The sequence below is a fragment of the Scyliorhinus canicula genome, chromosome 10, assembly GCF_902713615.1.
Source record: "Scyliorhinus canicula chromosome 10, sScyCan1.1, whole genome shotgun sequence".
Taxonomy (NCBI): Eukaryota; Metazoa; Chordata; class Chondrichthyes; order Carcharhiniformes; family Scyliorhinidae; genus Scyliorhinus; species Scyliorhinus canicula.
Window position 1 is genome coordinate 124,954,032 of NC_052155.1, and position 21,091 is coordinate 124,975,122.

The window sequence follows — 21,091 nt, forward strand, 5'->3', positions numbered from 1 at the left end:
TGTGGTTTTTCTTCTGATGTTTTTTCCCCCTTTGCCAACTTCCCTTAGTTATTGTTATTGTGGTTATTCATGGTTATTTATGGTTATTTATGCTGTTTGGTAGAGGGCGACTGTTAAGTACATTGTTATTTGTTATTTATCTGTTATTTATAATGTTAAGTTGGGGAGGCGGGACGGGGGGGGAGAGCAGATCGGGGATATGGGCTCCTAGGGGGGGTTCTTTACAGGCATGGACGGGGACGGGGGTGGAACTGAAGATGGCGGGGTGGGGTGTGGCAGGGCGAAAGCGCGGGCTTTCCTCTGTTTTCCCGCGCGCGGGGCAGAGGAGGGGGGAGGGGAGGAGTGCGGGGCGTGGCTAGCAATGGCGACCTTTCCTGCGCTGGAGCGGGGCCAGGGAGGAGTGGCAAGGGGGGGGAGGCCCCCCCCCCCCGAGCCGGGGGGAGTCGGAGTGTGGCAGGAGCAGCCGGGTCAGCGTGAACCAGCTGACTTACGGGAGTACAATGGAGGGTACATCGCGGCTAGGAGGGGTCCTAGCCTGGGGGGGGAGGGGGGTTAGGGAGGGACACCGGGTTGCTGCTGAAAAGACCAGAAACGAGAAGTGGAGGACTGGAGAGGTGGGGGGAGGGGGACATCGCCATGGGGAGCGGGTCAGAAGGGGAGGGTCGACCCGGGGCGAGCAGGGAACAGGACATGGCTAATCGGCAGGGGAGGGGGGCGGGTCGTCCCGCGACCCGGCTGATCACTTGGAACGTGAGGGGGTTGAATGGGCCGGTCAAGAGATCAAGGGTATTCTCACACCTGAAGGGACTGAAGGCTGATGTAGCAATGTTACAGGAGACCCATTTGAAGGTAGTGGACCAGGTTCGCCTGAGAAGGGGGTGGGTGGGACAGGTGTTCCACTCTGGATTGGACGCAAAGAACCGGGGGGTGGCGATTCTGGTGGGAAAGAGGGTGTCGTTCGTGGCGGAGGAGGTGGTGGCGGATAAGGAGGGTAGGTATGTGATGGTGAAGGGTAAGCTGCAGGGGGAGAAAGTGGTGATGGTCAACGTATATGCCCCGAACTGGGATGACGCGGGTTTTATGAGGCGCCTATTGGGCCTCATTCCGGGACTGGAGGCAGGGGGCTTGATCATGGGGGGGGACTTTAACACAGTGCTGGACCCCGGGCTAGACAGATCGAGCTCAAGGACCAATAGGAGGCCGGCAGCGGCAGAAGTGCTGAGGGGGTACATGGAGCAGATGGGAGGAGTAGACCCATGGAGGTTTGGTAGGCCGAGGGCGAGGGAGTATTCCTTTTTCTCCCACGTCCATAGAGTGTACTCCAGAATCGATTTCTTCGTGTTGAGCAGGGGGCTGATCCCGAGGGTACGGGAAGCTGAGTACTCGGCCATTGCGATCTTTGATCATGCACCACATTGGGTGGATGTGGAAATGGGGGAGGCGCGGGACCAGCGCCCGCTGTGGCGGCTGGATGTGGGGCTGTTAGCGGACGACGAGGTGTGTAAAAGGGTCCGGAAGAGCATTGAGAGCTATCTGGACTTGAATGACACGGGTGAGGTGCAGGTGGGGATGGTCTGGGAGGCCCTGAAGGCAGTGATCAGGGGAGAGCTGATCTCCATAAGGGCGCACAGAGAAAGAAAGGAGAGGCAGGAGAGGGAGAGGCTGGTGGGGGAGCTATTGGAAGTGGATAGGAGATATGCGGAGGCACCAGAGGAGGGGCTGCTGGGAGAACGGCGCAGCCTGCAGGTCAAGTTCGACCTGCTGACCACCAGGAAGGCAGAGACGCAGTGGAGAAGGGCACAGGGCGCGGTTTATGAGTATGGGGAAAAGGCGAGCAGGATGCTGGCACACCAGCTTCGCAAACGAGATGCGGCTAGGGAGATTGGGGGAGTGAAGGAGAGGGGCGGGAAGGTAGTGCAGAAGGGGCAAGAAGTGAACGGGGTCTTCAGGGATTTTTACAAGGAGTTGTATCGGTCTGAGCCGCCGACGAGGAGAGGGGGAATGGAGGACTTCCTAAACAAATTGAGGTTCCCAAGGGTCCAGGAGGGGCTGGTAGAAGGGCTGGGGGCGCCAATAGGGCTAGAGGAGCTAGTCAAGGGAATAGGTCAGATGCAGGCGGGGAAGGCGCCGGGGCCAGATGGGTTCCCGGTGGAATTCTATAAGAAAAATGTGGACTTGGTGGGACCGGTACTGGTACGAGCCTTTAATGAGGCGCGAGAGGGGGGGGTTCTGCCCCCGACAATGTCGCAGGCTCTGATCTCCCTGATATTGAAGCGGGATAAAGACCCCGTGCAGTGCGGGTCCTACAGGCCTATCTCGCTTCTGAACGTGGATGCCAAGTTGCTGGCAAAGATCCTGGCAGCTAGAATAGAGGATTGTGTGCCAGGGGTAATCCATGAGGACCAGACGGGGTTCGTGAAGGGGCGGCAGCTCAACACGAACGTGCGGAGATTGCTGAATGTAATTATGATGCCGGCAGTGGAGGGGGAGGCTGAGATAGTGGTAGCGCTGGACGCGGAGAAGGCATTCGATAGGGTGGAGTGGGAGTACCTGTGGGAGACGTTGGAACGGTTTGGGTTTGGGGAAGGCTTTATTAAGTGGGTGAAGCTGCTCTACTCGGCCCCGCCGGCGAGTGTAGTGACAAACGGGAGGAGGTCGGAGTATTTCGGGCTCCACCGAGGGACCAGGCAGGGATGTCCCCTATCCCCCCTACTTTTCGCACTGGCGATTGAACCGTTGGCGATGGCACTGAGGGGTTCAGGGGGGTGGAGAGGACTGACTAGGGGAGGGGAGGAACATCGAGTATCGGTGTATGCGGATGATCTACTGCTGTACGTGGCAGACCCAGAAGGGGGAATGCCGGAGATAATGGAACTATTAGCAGAGTTTGGGGACTTTTCGGGGTACAAACTAAATTTGGGCAAAAGCGAGGTTTTTGTGATACACCCGGGGGACCAGGGAGAGGGCATTGGGAGACTCCCCTTCAAGCGAGCAGGAAAGAGCTTTAGGTACTTAGGGGTGCAGGTGGCAAGGAACTGGGGGACCCTCCACAAGTTGAACTTTTCCAGGCTGGTGGAACAGATGGAGGAGGAATTTAAGAGGTGGGACATGGTACCGTTGTCGCTGGCGGGGAGGGTGCAGTCAATCAAAATGACGGTCCTCCCAAGGTTCTTGTTTTTATTTCAGTGCTTGCCCATCTTCCTCCCTAGGGCCTTCTTCAAAAAGGTGACGAGTAGCATCATGAGCTACGTGTGGGCGCATGGCACCCCAAGGGTGAGGAGGGTCTTTTTGGAGCGGAGTAGGGACAGTGGAGGGCTGGCACTACCCAATCTTTCGGGGGTACTACTGGGCGGCAAATGTGTCAATGGTGCGCAAGTGGATGATGGAAGGGGAGGGGGCAGCTTGGAAACGAATGGAGAGGGCGTCCTGTGGCAACACAAGCCTGGGGGCCCTAGTAACGGCACCATGGCCGCTCCCCCCCACGAGGTACACCACGAGCCCGGTGGTGGCGGCCACCCTCAAGATATGGGGGCAGTGGAGGCGACATAGGGGGGAAATGGGAGGTCTGTTGGCGGCGCCAATAAGAGGGAACCATAGATTCATCCCGGGGAACATCGACGGGGGATTTCAGAGCTGGTACAGGGTGGGCATACGGCAGCTGAAGGACCTGTTTATAGAGGGGAGGTTTGCGAGCCTGGGAGGGCTGGAGGAGAAGTTTGAGCTCCCCCCGGGAAACATGTTCAGATATTTACAAGTGAAGGCATTTGCTAGACGGCAGGTGGAGGGGTTCCCCCTGCTCCCCAGTAAGGGGGCGAGTGATAGGGTGCTCTCGGGGGTCTGGGTCAGAGGGGGGAAGATATCAGACATCTACAAGATAATGCAGGAGGCGGAAGAAGCATCAGGGGAGGAGCTGAAAGCCAAGTGGGAAGGGGAGCTGGGAGAGCAGATAGAAGACGGGACGTGGGCGGATGCACTGGAGAAGGTCAATTCTTCCTCCTCGTGTGCGAGGCTGAGCCTCATTCAATTTAAGGTGCTGCATAGAGCTCACATGACGGGGACAAGGATGAGCCGGTTCTTTGGGGGTGAGGACAGGTGTGTCAGATGTCTGGGAAGCCCAGCGAACCATGTGCATATGTTCTGGGCATGTCCGGTGCTGGAAGGGTTCTGGAAGGGGGTGGCAAGGACGGTGTCGAAGGTGGTGGGGTCCAGGGTCAAACCAGGATGGGGGCTTGCGATCTTTGGGGTCGGGGTAGAACCGGGGGTACAGGAGGCTAGGGAGGCCGGAATACTGGCCTTTGCATCCCTAGTGGCTCGACGAAGGATATTAATTCAATGGAAGGACGCGAGGCCTCCAAGCGTTGAAACTTGGATTAACGATATGGCTAGCTATATTCAGCTAGAAAGGATCAAATTTGCCCTGAGAGGGTCGGTACAGGGATTCTCCAGGCGGTGGCAACCTTTCCTTGACTTTTTAGATCAGAGATAGACGTTCGGGGTCGTGGCAGCAGCAACCCGGGGGGGGGGGGGGGGGGGGGGGGGGGGGGGAGGGGGGGGGGAGGGAGGGGGGGGAGGGGGGGGCAGCAAGGGTCGTGGGGGACATGCACGACTGTAACGCGGGCAAGTCTGCTCGCTGCTCATGTCTGAAACTGTAGGCTGCCTTGTTTGTTAAGGTTGCCTGGGGGGGGGGGGGGGGGGGGGGGGAGGACTGGTGCGCGCGAGAGGGCGGGCGAGGGAGGGACATTTGCCTAGAGGGATTGTGTTGTAAATAATTTAAAAATTAGTAGGGGTAAATGTTTGTATGGAAAAACTCTTTCAATAAAAATTATTTAAAAAAAAAAAAAAAGAAAGGTCTCACAAACAGCAACCTTATTTTTCAGGTGTTGTTTGCCAGCACCTTCCAAACCCTTAACTCCTAGCACTTGGAAGGACAAGGGCAAATGCATGGGAACACCACTACCCTCAAGCTCCCTTTCAAGCCACTCCAACCTGACTTGAAAATATATCACCGTTCCTTCATTTTCACTGGATCAAAGTAATGGAACTCCCTTCCTAACAGAACTATGGGCTCGATTCTCCACTCCACACGCGGCCTGGGAGAATCGCGGGAGGGCCCCCGGCACCCCCCCCCCGCGATTCCTCCTCCCCCCCCCCCCCCCGCGCTCGGAAAAATCGCTGCTCGCCATTTTTCACGGCGAACGGCGAGTCTCCGAGCCCGATGGGCCGAGCGGCCAGCCCTTCACGCCCGTTTCATGACGGCGGCAAACACACCTGGTCGCTGCATTCGTGGAACGGGTGCCAGATGCCCGTTTGGGGCATCTAGGGGCCCGATTGGCACGGGAGCACCACAACTGTGCTCGGGAGGGGACAGGCCCGCAATCGGTGCCCACCGATCGTCGGGCCAGCGTCCAAAAGGGACGCACTCTTTCTCCTCTGCCGCCCGGCAAGATCAAGCCGCCACGTATTGCCGGGCGGCTGAGTAGAAAGATGGCCACCGCGCATGCGCGGGTTCGTGCCGTCTGCGCGATGAAGTCATCCGCGCATGCGCGGGTTGGAACTGGCAACCCACGCATGTCGAATGACTTCACATTCTCGGCGTGACGAGGTCGCTGCTGAGAAAGACGGAGGCCCACTCCTAGCACCCCGGGTGGGGGTGAATTAGGTGCGGGGAGCGGGCTCCGAGGCCATCGTGAACCTCAGCCGAGTTCACGACGGCCTTCACGAATTCGGCCCCCTGCGGAGAATTCCGCCCTATGTGTGTACCTACACCATATGGACTGCGGCAGATCAAAAAGGCTGCTCACCACCACCTTCAAAAGGGCAATTAAGGATGGGCAATAAATGTTGGCCTAGCCAACATTTGAATGAATACTTTTTTAAAAAGGAGAATTATTGGTCATGACACTGGGAAACCTCTATGAATAAATCTATTTGAATTTAATTACTACCTAAACTGAGAATCGGGCTATTTATTTAATATCCCACATGAAGCGTGGTACCTTCAAAAATACGCCAAGGCGTATAAAGATGTTTCTTAGGTGATTGATCAAAATATGGGGTTCCAGAGAGACGTTGAAAGACCTCCAAACATGCTGTAGCATTCATTCGTCAAAAAAATCATTAAACTCATGCCAATTTGTGGGACTCACTGAAATGTTAGTTTCTGATACTGTTTGGTCTGCAGAGTACATTGGCTTTTTTAAGTATCATCATTAATATAAGAACACCATTGACTTGACCCTATTGAAGCAAAATGCCTCAAGAACTGCAAGGAAACTTAATTTGTAACAATATTAATAACAGGAATCCATCTTGAATTGCTTTGCAACATAAGCATTTAGAGGCACTACGTTTCATGGTCTAAAAATGAATTTGGGATTGTTTTTTGGCCCAGACTCAGCACTGTGAATACAGCATGCGCCCAAAGCAGGATAAGTTGTTCCTGGGGCTTCATCTGAATACTTGGGCAAAGCTGTCATGCAACAATGGAAGGCCTTCAAATTGGAGAGCAAATCGCCTCATCTAATTTATATAATCAACAGGCCTGTTTAAGACATCCACTCAGGATTTTGTAGCGGGGCCAATGTCAGCCCAGACTGAGCAGAGGCACTGATAAACAGCTAAACTTCATACTAGATTTATGGCCAAAAAGAAAAGGTGCAACACCTATCAAATTTGATCCCATGATTTGAATTTGACCATTTATGCTTGTTATTATTTATATCGGTCAGTTAAAAGCCATAATAGAATTGCTTTAGGATTTAAATACTTCATAAACTTTGGTGCTGTGCAATCGTGGCCCAATCAGGCACGCTCATAGAATGCCTTGGCAGCGCCAACAGCAGCTGGTAGTGCCACCCGGGCACCTTGGCAATGCCTGGTGGCACTGCAAGGGTACCCAGGTGGCACCAGTGCCAGGGAGACTCCACGCGAGTCATTCTGTCTAGTCCCCAATGGTGGGACCAGTACGAAACGGCGATCACCCAAGGTCCCCACGGTGAAGTAATTGAATTCCAAAACCTCAGGTACCTTGTGGGTCTGCACATTAGAGTAAGGCTTACTGCCTCGCTCAAATATGCAGATTTGCCAGAAATTGCCCATTATGTGTGGGATTCCCCATGCAACATCTCACGAGATTGCGTAGAATTCTACGCAATGTTGTGAGGTGTTGCGAGTGGGTTGATCCCGGGAGCGGGGTCTCTCAGCATTCACCGGCCACACACAGCCGCCCCGAGATGCTTTTTCCAGCACACGTGGCCGGAAGATTGTGCCCAAGATAAATTCAATAAAATTGAAAATAAATTCAACAGACTTTGCATTTTGGTCCAGAAATCACATCAGAGTTCTTCCATGACACACTGGCTGACATTTTCTCTTTCTGAGCTCATGAGCCATGGTTCTGTGCCCATTACAGCAAAAGGTCAGGAAATTGCAGTTGGCAAATCAAGAGATACATAACCTGACAAATTACTTCTGCCCAATTTATTTCATACTGAGCTTATGCACTGCCCCTCTCAGGTATTTTGAAAATAATGATTACTCTTTTCAACACTCCTTTTCTTCCCCCCACTCCCACACATCGCACCCTCCCTCCCAGCACTATTTCTAAGCTCGAGAAGCAGAATGTAGTGGCGCAGAATGAATAATCCGCATTCACTGACAAGTGTGTGGAAATCAACTGCAATGCAGTGAAATGACAAGATGTCCCGATGGCTGCCAACAGCACAAAACAGTCACATTCACTACTTTCTGCTGGAAGAACCCTCGCAGGAATTAACATATTCTCTGGCATCTCCAAAAACGTTAACAAACTGCCAAAATTCTGTTAAGATTTAAAATTTTAAGGGAACAAATATAGAAAAAATATTATTGAGAAATATTAGGAGACAGACCGAACATGATGCATAAACATGCTGGATGCACCACCAGGCTGCAATTATGGAGAGGCCAGATAACTTAATACTTCAGTTATGGACTTTATCAAAACTGTGCACTGTTCACTCTCTCAATGCTCAGAAAATGAGGTCAGTCTATACATTAAGGTCAGGGTGGCAAGTTCGCGATTCCATTTGCAATTATTTTTAAAAATTAATTCATGAGATGTGAACCATCAATGGCAAGGTCATCGTTTATGCCCATCTCATTCTCTCTCTCTCTCAAGGTGATGGTGGTGAGCCACCTCCTCAACTTCTGTCGCCCGAAGCTGAAAGTAGGAAGTTCCAAGATTTTGACCCAGTGATGATGAAGGAACACAATATATTTTTAAGTCAGGCTGGTGAGTGACTTGGAGGCGAGTTTGCAGGTTGGCGTTCACATGCACCGCTGCCTTGACTCTTAGGCTTAGAGGTCACAAATTTGAGAGATGCTGTCGAAGAAGCCATGGCAAATTGTTTCTAATAGATGGCACACTGCGCTAGTCGTGGAAGGAGTAAATGATTAATGAGACAACCGGGGTGACAATGGTATCCAGCTTCCAAGTGTTGAAGGAGCTGTACTCACCGAGGCAAATGGAGACTATTCCATTCTTACTTGTAGGTGGTGGAAAGGCTTTGAGAAGTTTGCAGGAGAGCCACTCACCTCACAACGCTCAGCCTCTGGCCTGATCTTACAGCTACAATATTTATGTGACTGTTTTGGATAAGCTTCTGGTCAATGGATGTTGATGGTGGGGATTTAATGATGGCAATACCATTGAAATTCAAGAGGAGGTGCTCAGATGCTCCCTTGTTGGATATGGTCTGGTACATGCATGTCATAAATGTTACTCACCCGTTATCTCCCCTAGCCTAAATGCCTGGTCTCTCTGCATATAGCCATGATGTAGAGGTGCCGGCGTTGGACTGGGGTGGCCACAGTAAGAAGTCTTACAACACCAGGTTAAAGTCCAACAGGACTTCCTCACCTGAGGAAGGAGCTGCGTTCTGAAAGCTAGTGATTTGAAACAAACCTGTTGGACTTTAACCTGGTGTAGTAAGACTTCTTACTGTCTCTACATGTAGGTAAGGGTGCCTCATTCCCAGAGCTATACAAGGAACCTTTAGCAAGGCAGATTATTGCTAATACTTTTACTTAATTAGTTCAGTACACTACATATTTTATAAAGTCGTACACTCATGACATCCTGCTCTCTCAAGCTCTTTCCAATACTATTTTGTTTAGTTTTCTCTTCCCCTTGTTTCAGATTTTAAAACCTACTTTTTCAACCATGTTATTGGTTCATCGTTCCTCCTTTCACTTTCAATTTTCCTTTCCGCCCGTGAGACACCTACGTGCAACATGTACCATACAAATATAACTGCTTGTTCAGTTATTGTCTATTCTCATGGGTTAGGAAGGAAAGATTAGCAATTACAATTTTTAAAAATTACCATCTGATAGTGTATGAATAGCTTACTTTCAAATACTATTCCATCTATAATGCACTGATTGGTTTCTGCAAAACCAATTTACTTTGGTGAATTTACTTTCTGAATACTGTTAATTTTAATTAAAGACCTACAATTAGATAATAAATAGGAGTTTTGTAAGATATAGCATACACTTTCTTTTGAATAAAAGTTTTGGAACTCATTTACAGAACAATTAATTTTGACCACACAGATCTCTACTTGAAGTGCTAAAAGAAACATTCTTTCACTCACCTGGTGATGTCCTCAGAGAGCTGGGCAGGATCTGGAGGGTAAAACTTTACATTGAATGCAAACTGCCACAAGCCACCTGTATGGAATCAAATCATTACCCAAATGTCAAACAAAAGGAAAGCCATTTAAATTTCAATTTTTTTTTTTGAAATAATGAAAAATACCTCTCCAAGGATTACTTTTCCAGTACAAAATGTCACGGGATTTTTTTTACTTGAAAATTTCAGTTTTAAAATGACATGAGAATCCTAATAAATAAATGACACTCATGGGTTACCTGTCACTGTTTGCCTTTTACTATCCCTACAACAAATGTGAATATTAACTTAACAGCATTTTATCAGTTTTCTCCACATAGCCTTGTGATATTAGGTTTATTAATCACTTGAGTGGTAGATAAGACAAGTTACAGTCTAATAATTCTTTATTTTAAGAAATAATCTGTCATTTAAATTCACGTGGCATATCATTCTCTCATGATTGTGTGCTTGATTTATTCATCAAAAGGTCTAGAGGACTGTGAACACTGTGTCCTCACCCCTACTTTTAAAGATTGTCTGTCTGTACCCCTCGGTAATACCACTCCTACTCTTTTTAAAATGTTACCATTTGATTTATATTTCCTCTCCTTGTTCCCCATTTCTCCATATTAAGTTTTGTCTAACAGTCACTTTTACTATCTACAAGTCCATAGCTATTGTCTGGAATTTACTTACAGTTCTCTTCACTATTAACTATGCTGAACATTTTTTAAATTATGAAAGACACTGACGACAATCAGTTGGCGAATAGATGGCCTTTTTTTGGTGTAAAAATAGCTTTGAAATCAACAAAGTGACTTTGAGACCTCCCAAAACAAATAGGGTCTATGTATAAATGTTATACAGCACTATCCATATTATTGGTGTGCCAGATGTTAATGCCTTTCCTGATACGCCTATTCCTCAAGAATTCCACTGATACTCAGCCAAGTAGCTATTCTTCATGTGTGGTTATGGACACCACAACAGGCCTCCCATTGTGCTGGCACGTTACCTTTGGTTATCACTGTTGCACTGACTCAACATGTAAACATATGCGATAGTACAACACAATGATCAGGATTAGGAATCACAGTTGACTTTTCCCCTCTCATAAGGGCCAACTGTAGTGTTCTCGGTGTTGGCCCAATTGGGATCATGGATTGAAGACAAAATTAAAACCAGGAGCTTTCCTGTTCTTCGTCACTCAGTAATACTTTAGCTGACATTCTTTTAACTCCTAAAACATTATGGAATCATGATCAAATTTTTATTTTTATATATAAAAAATGGTACTGCACTAAATGCTATGACCTTGCTGTATTAATGACTGAGCTCTCGGAAATGCAATGGTGCCACTGAAAGAGAGGCACAGTAGGCCAGTGTCAGAAGAGAGGATGTGAACTGGGACATAGGAGGTTGCAATTCGTGAGTTGCACAAGATGACGAAAAGATATACGGATGGGCATGCAAATATTTCTATCAATGTTTTGAACCAATTTAGATCAGTTAAAGACCGGATTTAGAGGTCAGCAAGGCCTACTGCATTAGTTCAATGAATTATAGGCATTGTGAAGAGCCTGCAACGGGAGCACTTATGACTAAGGTGACAGACACCAATTAGAGTTTCAACCGCAGTGAGGCTAAAATGAAGGCAAGCATGGCTGTGGAATTGGAAACAGTAGCTCTGAAGCGATGAATAAGATATGGAGATTGAATCTCAGTGTAAGATTGATTAACATAATAGCTTTGAACAAGAATATAGAGCTAGAGTGTAACAAAATTGCAAAACAAAAGAGGGATAACAGTGTAAGCAAAAAGGAATCACACAAGGTCTCACAATAGGACAATTTTGGATCTGGCATCTTGTTTGATGTCATTGACATGCAATTTCCTGAAAATTCTTCTTCCTCTAAAAATAAGGATTTAAAATTTTAAAAAATTATCACAATATCTTTCATGTTTAATTTCCCAAGTATTCTCTCTCTTCCTTTCCATAATTACTTTGCAGACCTATTTGAGTAATGCTTATGTGGGTTTACTGCATCACGATCATTATGTTAATTCACCATTCCATCCACTTCTGCTTCAACAATTTTCCAATAACTAGGCATTGGGATTAAACGGCAATCACAATTTCAATAAAGCAGGCAGAAGAACATGTATTCTGTAGGTGCTGCATTTTGTAAGGAGATAAAAAATATGCTGGGCTTTTGACCTTTTGAATGCTATAAACCTTTACAGAAGCAATAGTATTAACTGGAAAATGAAACAAACTATAAAACCACCTGAACACATGCTTTATTGTTGGGAGTTCCAACAAAATGTGAATAGAAACAATATCCTCGTAAAAAGATAAATAGGAAGCTATTACTGAGTGTTACCTTTCAGACATCATTACAAATAAGCTGCATTTCAAGTCATTAGTAAAATGTGCTTACTTCGGATTTGCTTTTTAATTTCCTTGGCTGGGTCCAACCAGTTCTGAAATAGAACATTTGATATGTTTAGAGGTACAAAAATAATGTGGCATAACAAAATGAAATAAATCAGTTTAGTGCAGGATAACAATCGCCTATGGTGCAAATGGGTCATCCTAAATTAAGTCGTAATTAGTGAAAACAATACTTCTTTTATTGAGAAATTATGCTGATGGTCAGGACAAATTGTGAAAGACATGAGTGAGATTGACAAGGATAAGAGACCAAATTAGGTAATTAAATACTGAAAGATTAAGGTGCCATCAGATGGAATCCAAAAGGAAGGGTCACTGAGGAAGGCATGTAGATTTAAATTGATGGCAATTAAAATACTTAACTTTAATCCCAGCCTTTGGAGTAGAAATAGATACACTGTGGTTGGCTATAAGCTATTGTTCCAATTTTTGTGGCTCTAAGACTGGTGAGGCTCCTGGCATCCATCATTAAACAAGGAAATCAAGAGGTTGGCACACAAGTTGCCTTGCTGTTCCAGAAGCTTTGCACTAACAGTTCTCACCAAGGGATTTTGGCATTCACATCTAATTATATATATTACATACATAGAAGGTTTTGACTGTGCAGTACCTAACTATTAATTACCCACTAACCAGTTCAGGAAAGGTTAGGATTTGCACATTAGATTCCCTTGGCGAATACTTTAAGTTTGATAATTCTTAATTGCTGCCATACAACCTCTTTGGCATTGAAAATGTAATATTGAAGTGTGGAGTCTCATTCCTTCAGACTTGAATTGTTAAAGATTTTTTAAAATTAAATCTTTTAAATTGAATAAAACCTTATCCATCATCTCTCTTAATCCCATCCTTCTCTCTCTCTCTATTTTACTTTCTGTACATTAGTTGGCACTGCACCAAGTATTTTAATTATGTTCGGACTCCATGTGGTACAATATGGTTTATTTCAATCCAGTTGGCTGAAAAGAGACACTGTTGTTGTCCTATTCACAATCTCCTGTAGAGGGCACTAAATTGCTTTGCCTTTCTAATAACCTGAAGCTGCAGTGTAAAAGCCTTAAGAGTAATGAACAAGCAAAAGCTAATTTGCAAGCCACCAAAAAATTAACAACTTAAAAGCACCGCAAAATGTGAGTCTCTGACATGTGAAAAACAATATAGTTACACTGTAAGTGCAGTGGAACACAACTCAAATTAAACAGCAGACATCTCCAAAAATGCTCTTTCAGAAATCCTGGAAACTACAATGAAGGTGGGTATTACATTATTTTTGTTAAATTTTTTTTGAAAACTTTTCGTAAAATATTTTGGAAAGAAATTAATTTTCTTTACAAATGAACTATTTTCCACCAAATAATTTTTAACTCAAACCCAGTCTTACTGACAAATGGCTGAGGCTATAGGCAGTAATTTAAATGGCATAGTTCTCCCAAACACTCGACACAGCAGCATCAATGGTATATTTCCAGAGAAATTGTTCCATCTGAAGAATTTTTTAATTAAAAATTATAATTATACTTGCATTCCTGTTAACTTCGGTCAATGTTACACTTCATAAATGATAATCGATAATATTTCCTTCTATTAAAAAAGGGTAAAAATCAAAGTAACAATTGGATTTTAAGAGATCAACTAGACCAAGATTTCCTAAAAAGTTATCGTTCCAAAGCTCTCTTCCACCCTTTCCCCAAATAGTTCAAAGCCACATAACCATCACTAGAGCAGGTTCACAAAGGTATTATACTCTGTGCAACCTGTCACCCCTCAGATACATACCCTGCAACCCTCTTGGGTTTCTGCAACTACTTTTCATTCAATCCTCAATTCACATAACTCTCATAAACTCTTGCTAGCTCCCTGGTTTTAGCTCCACACTTTATCCTCTACCTACCACTCTTCTGCCACTCTAATTTCCTGCAGGCAATGATTTTTGCTCCCTGCAGAGCTTTTATTCTTTCCTTTAGCCTACTCTAAGGTTACGGAACTTGAAGAATTAGTGACCACTGTATGCATTGGTGACTATCACTTACAGCAGTAGTTAAGAGCTCTGAAGAGGCATGGGGCAGAGGGCTGGGCTACAATGATTGTGCAAGTCAAATATGGATATTGATCCAAGGTGGAATTTCATTCCTATATCTAATCAAGTGTAAAATAGCAAATAAACGTGTGGTACACTACTTCCTGCTCCTTCTGAAAGTCCCTGAATGCCAGAGAGCAAGGAGGTGAGGATTCACATCTTCTGATCTCAACCCAAAGCAAACATTCTTCAAGAAAAAGGTCCAATGACTGCAATATCAACTATCAGGTGTTAAGATTGCTGCAGAACTTTATGTGCTGAAGATCTGGTAACATAACCTACACATCAGCTTAAAACAGTTCTTCTCACGCTGGCCACTGCTCACATTCTCAGACGGAACTCTTGACAATCTGCCTTAACTACTCTAGTTCCAAATCCAATGATACCTCTATAGGCTATAGTAAATAACATACCCTACAACTACATTTGGACCAATATTAAAAAATTAGATGACTTCCTGCCAGTATTATCATTTCTAGAGGTGGTAATGCACTATGGACTCTTCTTTTTCCTAGAATGAAGGAGACCATTTTACCATCCACACCTTCATGTCGGGGATTCTTTCAATTGACTGGTCACTAGACTTCAGGTTTTTGTTTGGGAAGGCATGTGTATTCATTAAAGATCCGAGATTGAAACATAAATATTAACTCTTTTTGGCTTTTCTTTTCTATGTTCATTGATTATATAAGAGAGCCTCTCTTTCCAACAAATTGGTCAGATCTGAGCTAACATTAAAAATGAAATCCAGGTTTTTGGCCAGTCCAAAGAATTACTGAGGGATGTTTTAAACTTGGTTTTTCACCTGGATGTAGCTATACTGCAGTGGATGAGAAGCTGAAGTGATGAGAGGCCACATAATTGGAGATCTCTCAATATCTGATCCAAGTGACTTGCACCCAAAAAAAACACTTCACACTAATTTAAAAAAAAAATTTTTCCTTAAAGTTACTCAGCCTATATACAGAGTAGACAGGGCAAACCCTTAATCCATCCCATTGCCCGCTCCAAAAGCCAATCCAAATTCAAATTGAAACCAATTCATGGTCTCCCCAAGAGAGACAAACAAGATCCAAGTTGACAGGAAAAGTCATTGCTCCTCATCTTGGGCTTGATCTGACACTTGATCTTCGCAGAAGGCCGAGAAGCAATCAACACCCACTAATTTAAGTTGCGCACTGAAACTGGTCTCTAAATAAAGTATCATCTGACCTATATTTCTGCAAAAATAAAGCAGGCACTAAGATAAAGCAGCATTTCTGCTTTAATTCACCTTTTTGTAAAATCAGTGAACAGAGAAAAACACAGTTCAAAGCAGCTACGTGAGTAGCAGCATTGCCTCATCAAGAAAAAAACAAAACTAATCTTCTCTCTATACAACCAACCCAATATTTAACTATCTAACTTACCTTTTGATTTTCAGAGTCTCGAAATGTCAAACCAAAGTAATCTTTTTCCAGAAGGTTGAGCTGCCCACAGACTTTGTCAAAGAGAACCTGTCCCTTTGCACGTTTCTGCCAAAAGAAAGATATCTCAGTGTAAAAACAATACCAATCAGCGAGAATATCAAATAGATCTCACGGTTAATATCTTTTCTTGCAGAAAATGGTTGCAATATTAATAGGGAGAAAAAAACAAGATTTTTTTTTAAACACTCAATTCTATACACACAAATATATGTTAAGTTGTTCATTTCAAAAGGAAACCTCTTACAGAAGCAGTATCCACCAGAGGTATGATGAACTCCCTCACCCTCACTTCACCCACAGTACAAATTTAACCAATGTTGAAAATTAATGCACCTTTTTATGCAGCACTTTTATTTTATACGCACCCATTATTAATTTTAACTAATTTTTATAACTGGCAGTTATGTAACAACGACTAGGATTTAACAACTTCTGCCAATTATTTTACCTGAGACTCGAACAAAGAAGATATTATCTCTCATTTCCAGTCGCAAAGACAATATGAATCTTCCTTTGCCAAAATATATTTGTGTTTTTTTCTCCCGAAAAAAGAAATTTGTAAATGAAAGTGGAGCAACAGCATTGGATGTTAGAGCAATTATCATTGGTACAAAGAGTATTGGAGCATAGATTCAATTCATCCACACTATTGAATATTCAATCCATATGCCTTTTCATTTTTGTGTGGCACTGAATGCAAACTCTGGGAAGTACCAACCAACAGCCAGTTTCCTTCTTAAAAAGCAGTACGGTTAGAGGAAGAGTCATATCGAAGATCACTCTTGCGCACCTAAGCAGCTCGTTTTAAGATGGCCCTATTGTAATTCTTGGGTATATTCCTCACTGACAATCACTGCTAAAAGAAACTGTCAATTTTTATTTTACTTAACAAAATGTAACCAAATGCTTAAGATGGAAAGAAACTGGTCTTTGGTGAAAATGCAGAAAAAGGCAACAGTGAATCAATAGCCTGCTTTACACAATCCTGATATAATTTTCCATTGAAGCCAGCATAAATGTTATTATTGATTAACTACTACCCCTTGCACATTTTTGCCAGAAATAAACAAGCTTCAACTCGACTGGCTGCATAACTGCAAAATTCCCTCCGCACAGTTCTTTCTCAATATACTTCAATAACCTCCAAGAATCATTACCACTACATGAGTGAGAGAAATTAAATATATATATAGGAAACAGCAATTCCTTACAAAGAAAACATCAATAGCATTTTGGAATTTAGATGGCTACATTCCAGCAGTTTAAAGTTTTTCTGTGACTTAACTGACCTGTCATGTTTGAATGATTCCACCAAACACATTAAATATTTCCTGTTGAAAATGAAACTCCACTCCACCTCTTATCATAATATAGTCACATTGTGAATGTTCCTTTTAGTTAATTAGATTTGATATTGTCTCAAATGACAGACAAGTTCCCATTCAAAGAGATCAATTGCAGAAGTACTTGAGTACAGGAGTAGGTCATTCAGTTCCTTTGTTCTGTTCCACCATTCAATTATGATGTGGAGATGCCAGCGTTGGACTGGGGTGAGCACAGTAAGAAGTCTTACAACACCAGGTTAAAGTCCAACATGTTTGTTTCAAACACTAGCTTTCGGAGCACTGATCCTTCTTCAGGTGAATACTGATTCACCTGAGGAAGGAGCAGTGCTCCGAAAGCGAGTGTTTGAAACAAACATGTTGGACTTTAACCTGGTGTTGTAAGACTTCTTACTGTGTACACCATTCAATTAACCCATGGTTAATCTGCACCCAAACTTCATTCACTTACTTCACCACCTCCCACCCACCGTAATTCTTTGATCCTTTGGCTAACAATAATTATACCAAAATATTTTATTATTCCTGCATCCACAGCTTTTTAGGGAAGAAAAGTTCCAGATTTCCCTTAACTTTTGTGCAGAAATCTGCTTTCTGATGTCTCCCTAATTCATTCTTAAGATTATTCCCCTTGTTCTGAGCACTTGGACAGCACAAATATGAGCTGAACAGGAAGAGTCATTATGGATTTGTGTAATGGATAATTTTTGAGATTAACTAAAGTGGTAGATAAGATAACTGGATGTTTACGCATAGACCTCCAGAATGTGTTCAATACGTTTCACACGTTTCACACATCTGAAAATGTGTAAAATGGGAGATAACTTATTGACATAAGTATGGAATTGGTTTGGAGATAAGGAACAAGCGTAGAGATAATTGGCTATGTAATCAAATCAGCAAGCTTTGACCAGTGGTGTTTCCCAGGGATCTGTACTATATTTATCAATGATTGGACAAAGGAATACTAATATCCAGGTTTGCTGATGACACAAAGTGAGGTAGCACAGTAAATAGTATAGAGGGAGCAGAGAGTTGTGAATGGTCATTGGTAGTTAAAAGACTGAGGCAAAACTGGCACATGGAGTGTGTGAAAGTATGAGGTCATTCATTTTGGACCCAAGAAAGATAGATTTGAGTATTTTCTAAATAGTGAGTAGCTGGGAACTAGGGAAAAATGAGAGACACATAGGTGGGTTCACATAGGTAAATGTCAAGTTAATAGGCAGTGTCACGCTGATGGGAAATTGTGACAAAGATATAGCTACAACTTCGCCAGCATATCAAAGAAATATAAAGAAAGCCTGTTAGAAAAATACAAGAAAAGACGCTGACCAAGGATTGCTACCACCAGTCACCTAATGTCTGGTCGTAAATTGTCCACTTTCCAGAAAATTTCTACATGCATTGTACTGCTGACGTGCCCTGACATGCTGTTGTTCACGGATTTACAAATCTGGGGGTGTCGCGGTCCGTTTCAAAAAGGTACTCTTGAAAAGAGGACATTAAAGTACTAGGTGCTGGACTTTAATTAAATGTAATTCTGCCAAGACAAAGGGAACTGCTAACCTAGCCAGATAGCTAACTGGCATTCCTGTGGTAGAATAAATAACCCATCACCTGTTGATTTCTACTATCTTGAAATGTGTCAAAAGTTTGAGATGAATGATCAAAAACGTGATTACTTGTTTGATAACAATGACTGCAAGATATGTTATTTGAATTTCTTCTTTAAATATGCAGATAGGTTTAAGAGTTGGTTTTGCGTAGACAGACAGTCAGAGAAAAAATAAACAGAAAACACCATTGAAGGAAGCAGGAAAGAAATTATTTCTGAAGCTGAAATTGACACCAGCAAGGGGCAGTTAGCTGAACTTCAATTCAATTCCAAAGCTTTTAATGGAAACCAGCTACTTTCAAATGGCTGCAACACTCAACAATCTACACCTCAAGAACCAGCAACGGATTTAATCGTATATTTTTAAAACTTTTATCTGGACTCTAACTTTTCATACCTCTGAGATTTGTACATGTGTGTCATGGTGTCTTTTATTATTCTTTTGCTCAGGTTAAGTAACTAATAAACTTACCTCTTTCTTTGACTCAAGAAAACATGGTTTGATTGGCTCCTACTACAAAGTAAATACATTTGGTTTTAAATTGCATCAACGGAGAAACCTTTCTGGTGGCCAATTGAGAAGTTTGAATATAAGGGGAACCTGTTCACTTCACTGCTCCTCACGTAGTCGTAATAACAGGTCCAAAAAGGAGCATTTGCCTTCATTTCAACATAGCTAAACATAGTATGCTATACAACAGCAAGATATGGTTAGATAGATCCCATTAGTTGTACTGGAATATCCCATTATAAGTGATGGATGTATTCCTGGAAACCATCTCCATCGAGTTTACATACCGACAAAGCAATTTTGCTAGTTAAATGTATGTGATAGCAGGGGATGGGTTGCCAACCAAGTATTCTAGTCCTGATGCATAATCATGAAATACACTATTTGGAAGCCAAAAATAAACTAACACAATGTGAATAAACCTTCTGTATTTCCAGTGCTGTGGCAAGGAACAATGGATCTTTGCAAAGAAAACAGGCTTTATTTGTACTGATTGCTCTATAATGAGCCACGGTCACACCCCCACTCACAGTGAGCTGACTCCAAGCTGGACTCGAATCACATCCCTGGAGTCGATTACAGTAGGCCAAGCACAGTGTATCTACCATTAACAAGCCAGGGGTCACTGGTTCAGAACAAAATGGTAGTCAGAGTGTTGACGTCCTCCTGGTCACAGATGTCTGGTCCAACACTGGTCAGCTTCATGGCCTCAGCATTCTTCACCATCATGCTGGAGAACATTGAGCACTTCAGCGAACCCCGAGAGATCCAAGATGCAGTGGTGGTGATTGGGGTCAAGGCCTCACTTGTCTCTCGTGAGGATTGAAACATCATCCTCAGAGCATCTGCTATCTCCTCCCTGACCTCCTTCAGAAGCTTTGTAAACAATCCATCTGGCCCTATGGCTTATCAACCGTCAAAGATTTCAATCTTTAAAGCACTTCCTCTCTCTTTATGATTATCCAACCCACTATCTCACAGTGTTCTTCCTAGACTACTATATCCGCATCATCCATTTCCTATTTTTCTAAATATAAATTTAGAGTACCCAATAGCTTTTTTTTTTCCAATTAAGCGGCAATTTGCATGGCCAATCCACATATCCTGCACATTTTTGGTGTGTGTGTGTGTGTGTGTGTGGGGGGGGGGGGGGGGGGGGGGGGGGGGGGTGTGTGTGTGTGAGGGTGAGACCTATGCAGGCACGGGAAGAATGTGCAAACTCCACACGGACAGTGACCTGGGCTGGAATCAAACCCAGGTCCTTGGCGCCATGAGGCAATAGTGCGAACTACTGCGCCACCATGCCCATCTTCCATTTCTTTTGCAAACACGGAGACAAAATATTCATTTAAACCCTTCCCACAGCCTCTGCATTTACACACACATTCTCATTTTTCCTTAACTAACTTTTTACCATTAATATATTGGTAAAACATCTTTGGGTTTTCTTTAAATTTACTTGCTAATTTTTATTATACCCTCTTTGATTTCCTTATTCCCTTTTTGACTTCGTCCTTGCAATTCCTATACCCGTCGAGGCTATCTGCAGTGCTTAGCTCTTTATGCCTATCATGGGCTTTCCTTTTCTGTTTGATCTTCCCCTGTATTCCTCTAGATAACCAGGGGGTCTAGATTTGGCAGACCCACTCTTATTTTTAAAGAGGCCCTGTCTACTTTGTACATTTAGGATCTCTCCTTTTCATGCTTCCTCCTACTTTGATTGATTAATTTCTTGTCACATGTACCGAAGTACAGCAAAAAGCATTTTTCTGTGGCCAAGTGAATATACATAGTAGACGAAAAGAATAATCGACAAAATACATGAACAAAGTGATTGGTTAAAGTGCGGAACAAGGGGCCAAACAAAGTAAAAACATGAGCAAAAGCAGCATAGGGTGTCGTGAATAGTGTTCTTACAAGGGACAGATCAGTCCGAGGGAAAGTCATTGAGGAGTCTAGT

The 21,091-nt window shown here is 43.8% G+C and overlaps 1 protein-coding gene across 18 annotated transcripts in view; it reads right to left on the minus strand.

Moving 5' to 3' along the window:
- The window catches only part of LOC119972651 (band 4.1-like protein 3), a 404,335-nt gene that overhangs the window by 119,232 nt on the left and 264,012 nt on the right, over positions 1–21,091 (minus strand). For all 18 annotated transcript variants that reach the window (XM_038809700.1, XM_038809702.1, XM_038809693.1 and 15 more), the window contains 3 exons: positions 15,600–15,704; positions 12,100–12,142; positions 9,639–9,714 (listed from right to left, as the gene is read on the minus strand). In XM_038809700.1, coding sequence (XP_038665628.1) covers positions 9,639–9,714; positions 12,100–12,142; positions 15,600–15,704 — 224 coding nt within the window. The remainder of the gene's footprint in view (positions 1–9,638; positions 9,715–12,099; positions 12,143–15,599; positions 15,705–21,091) is intronic.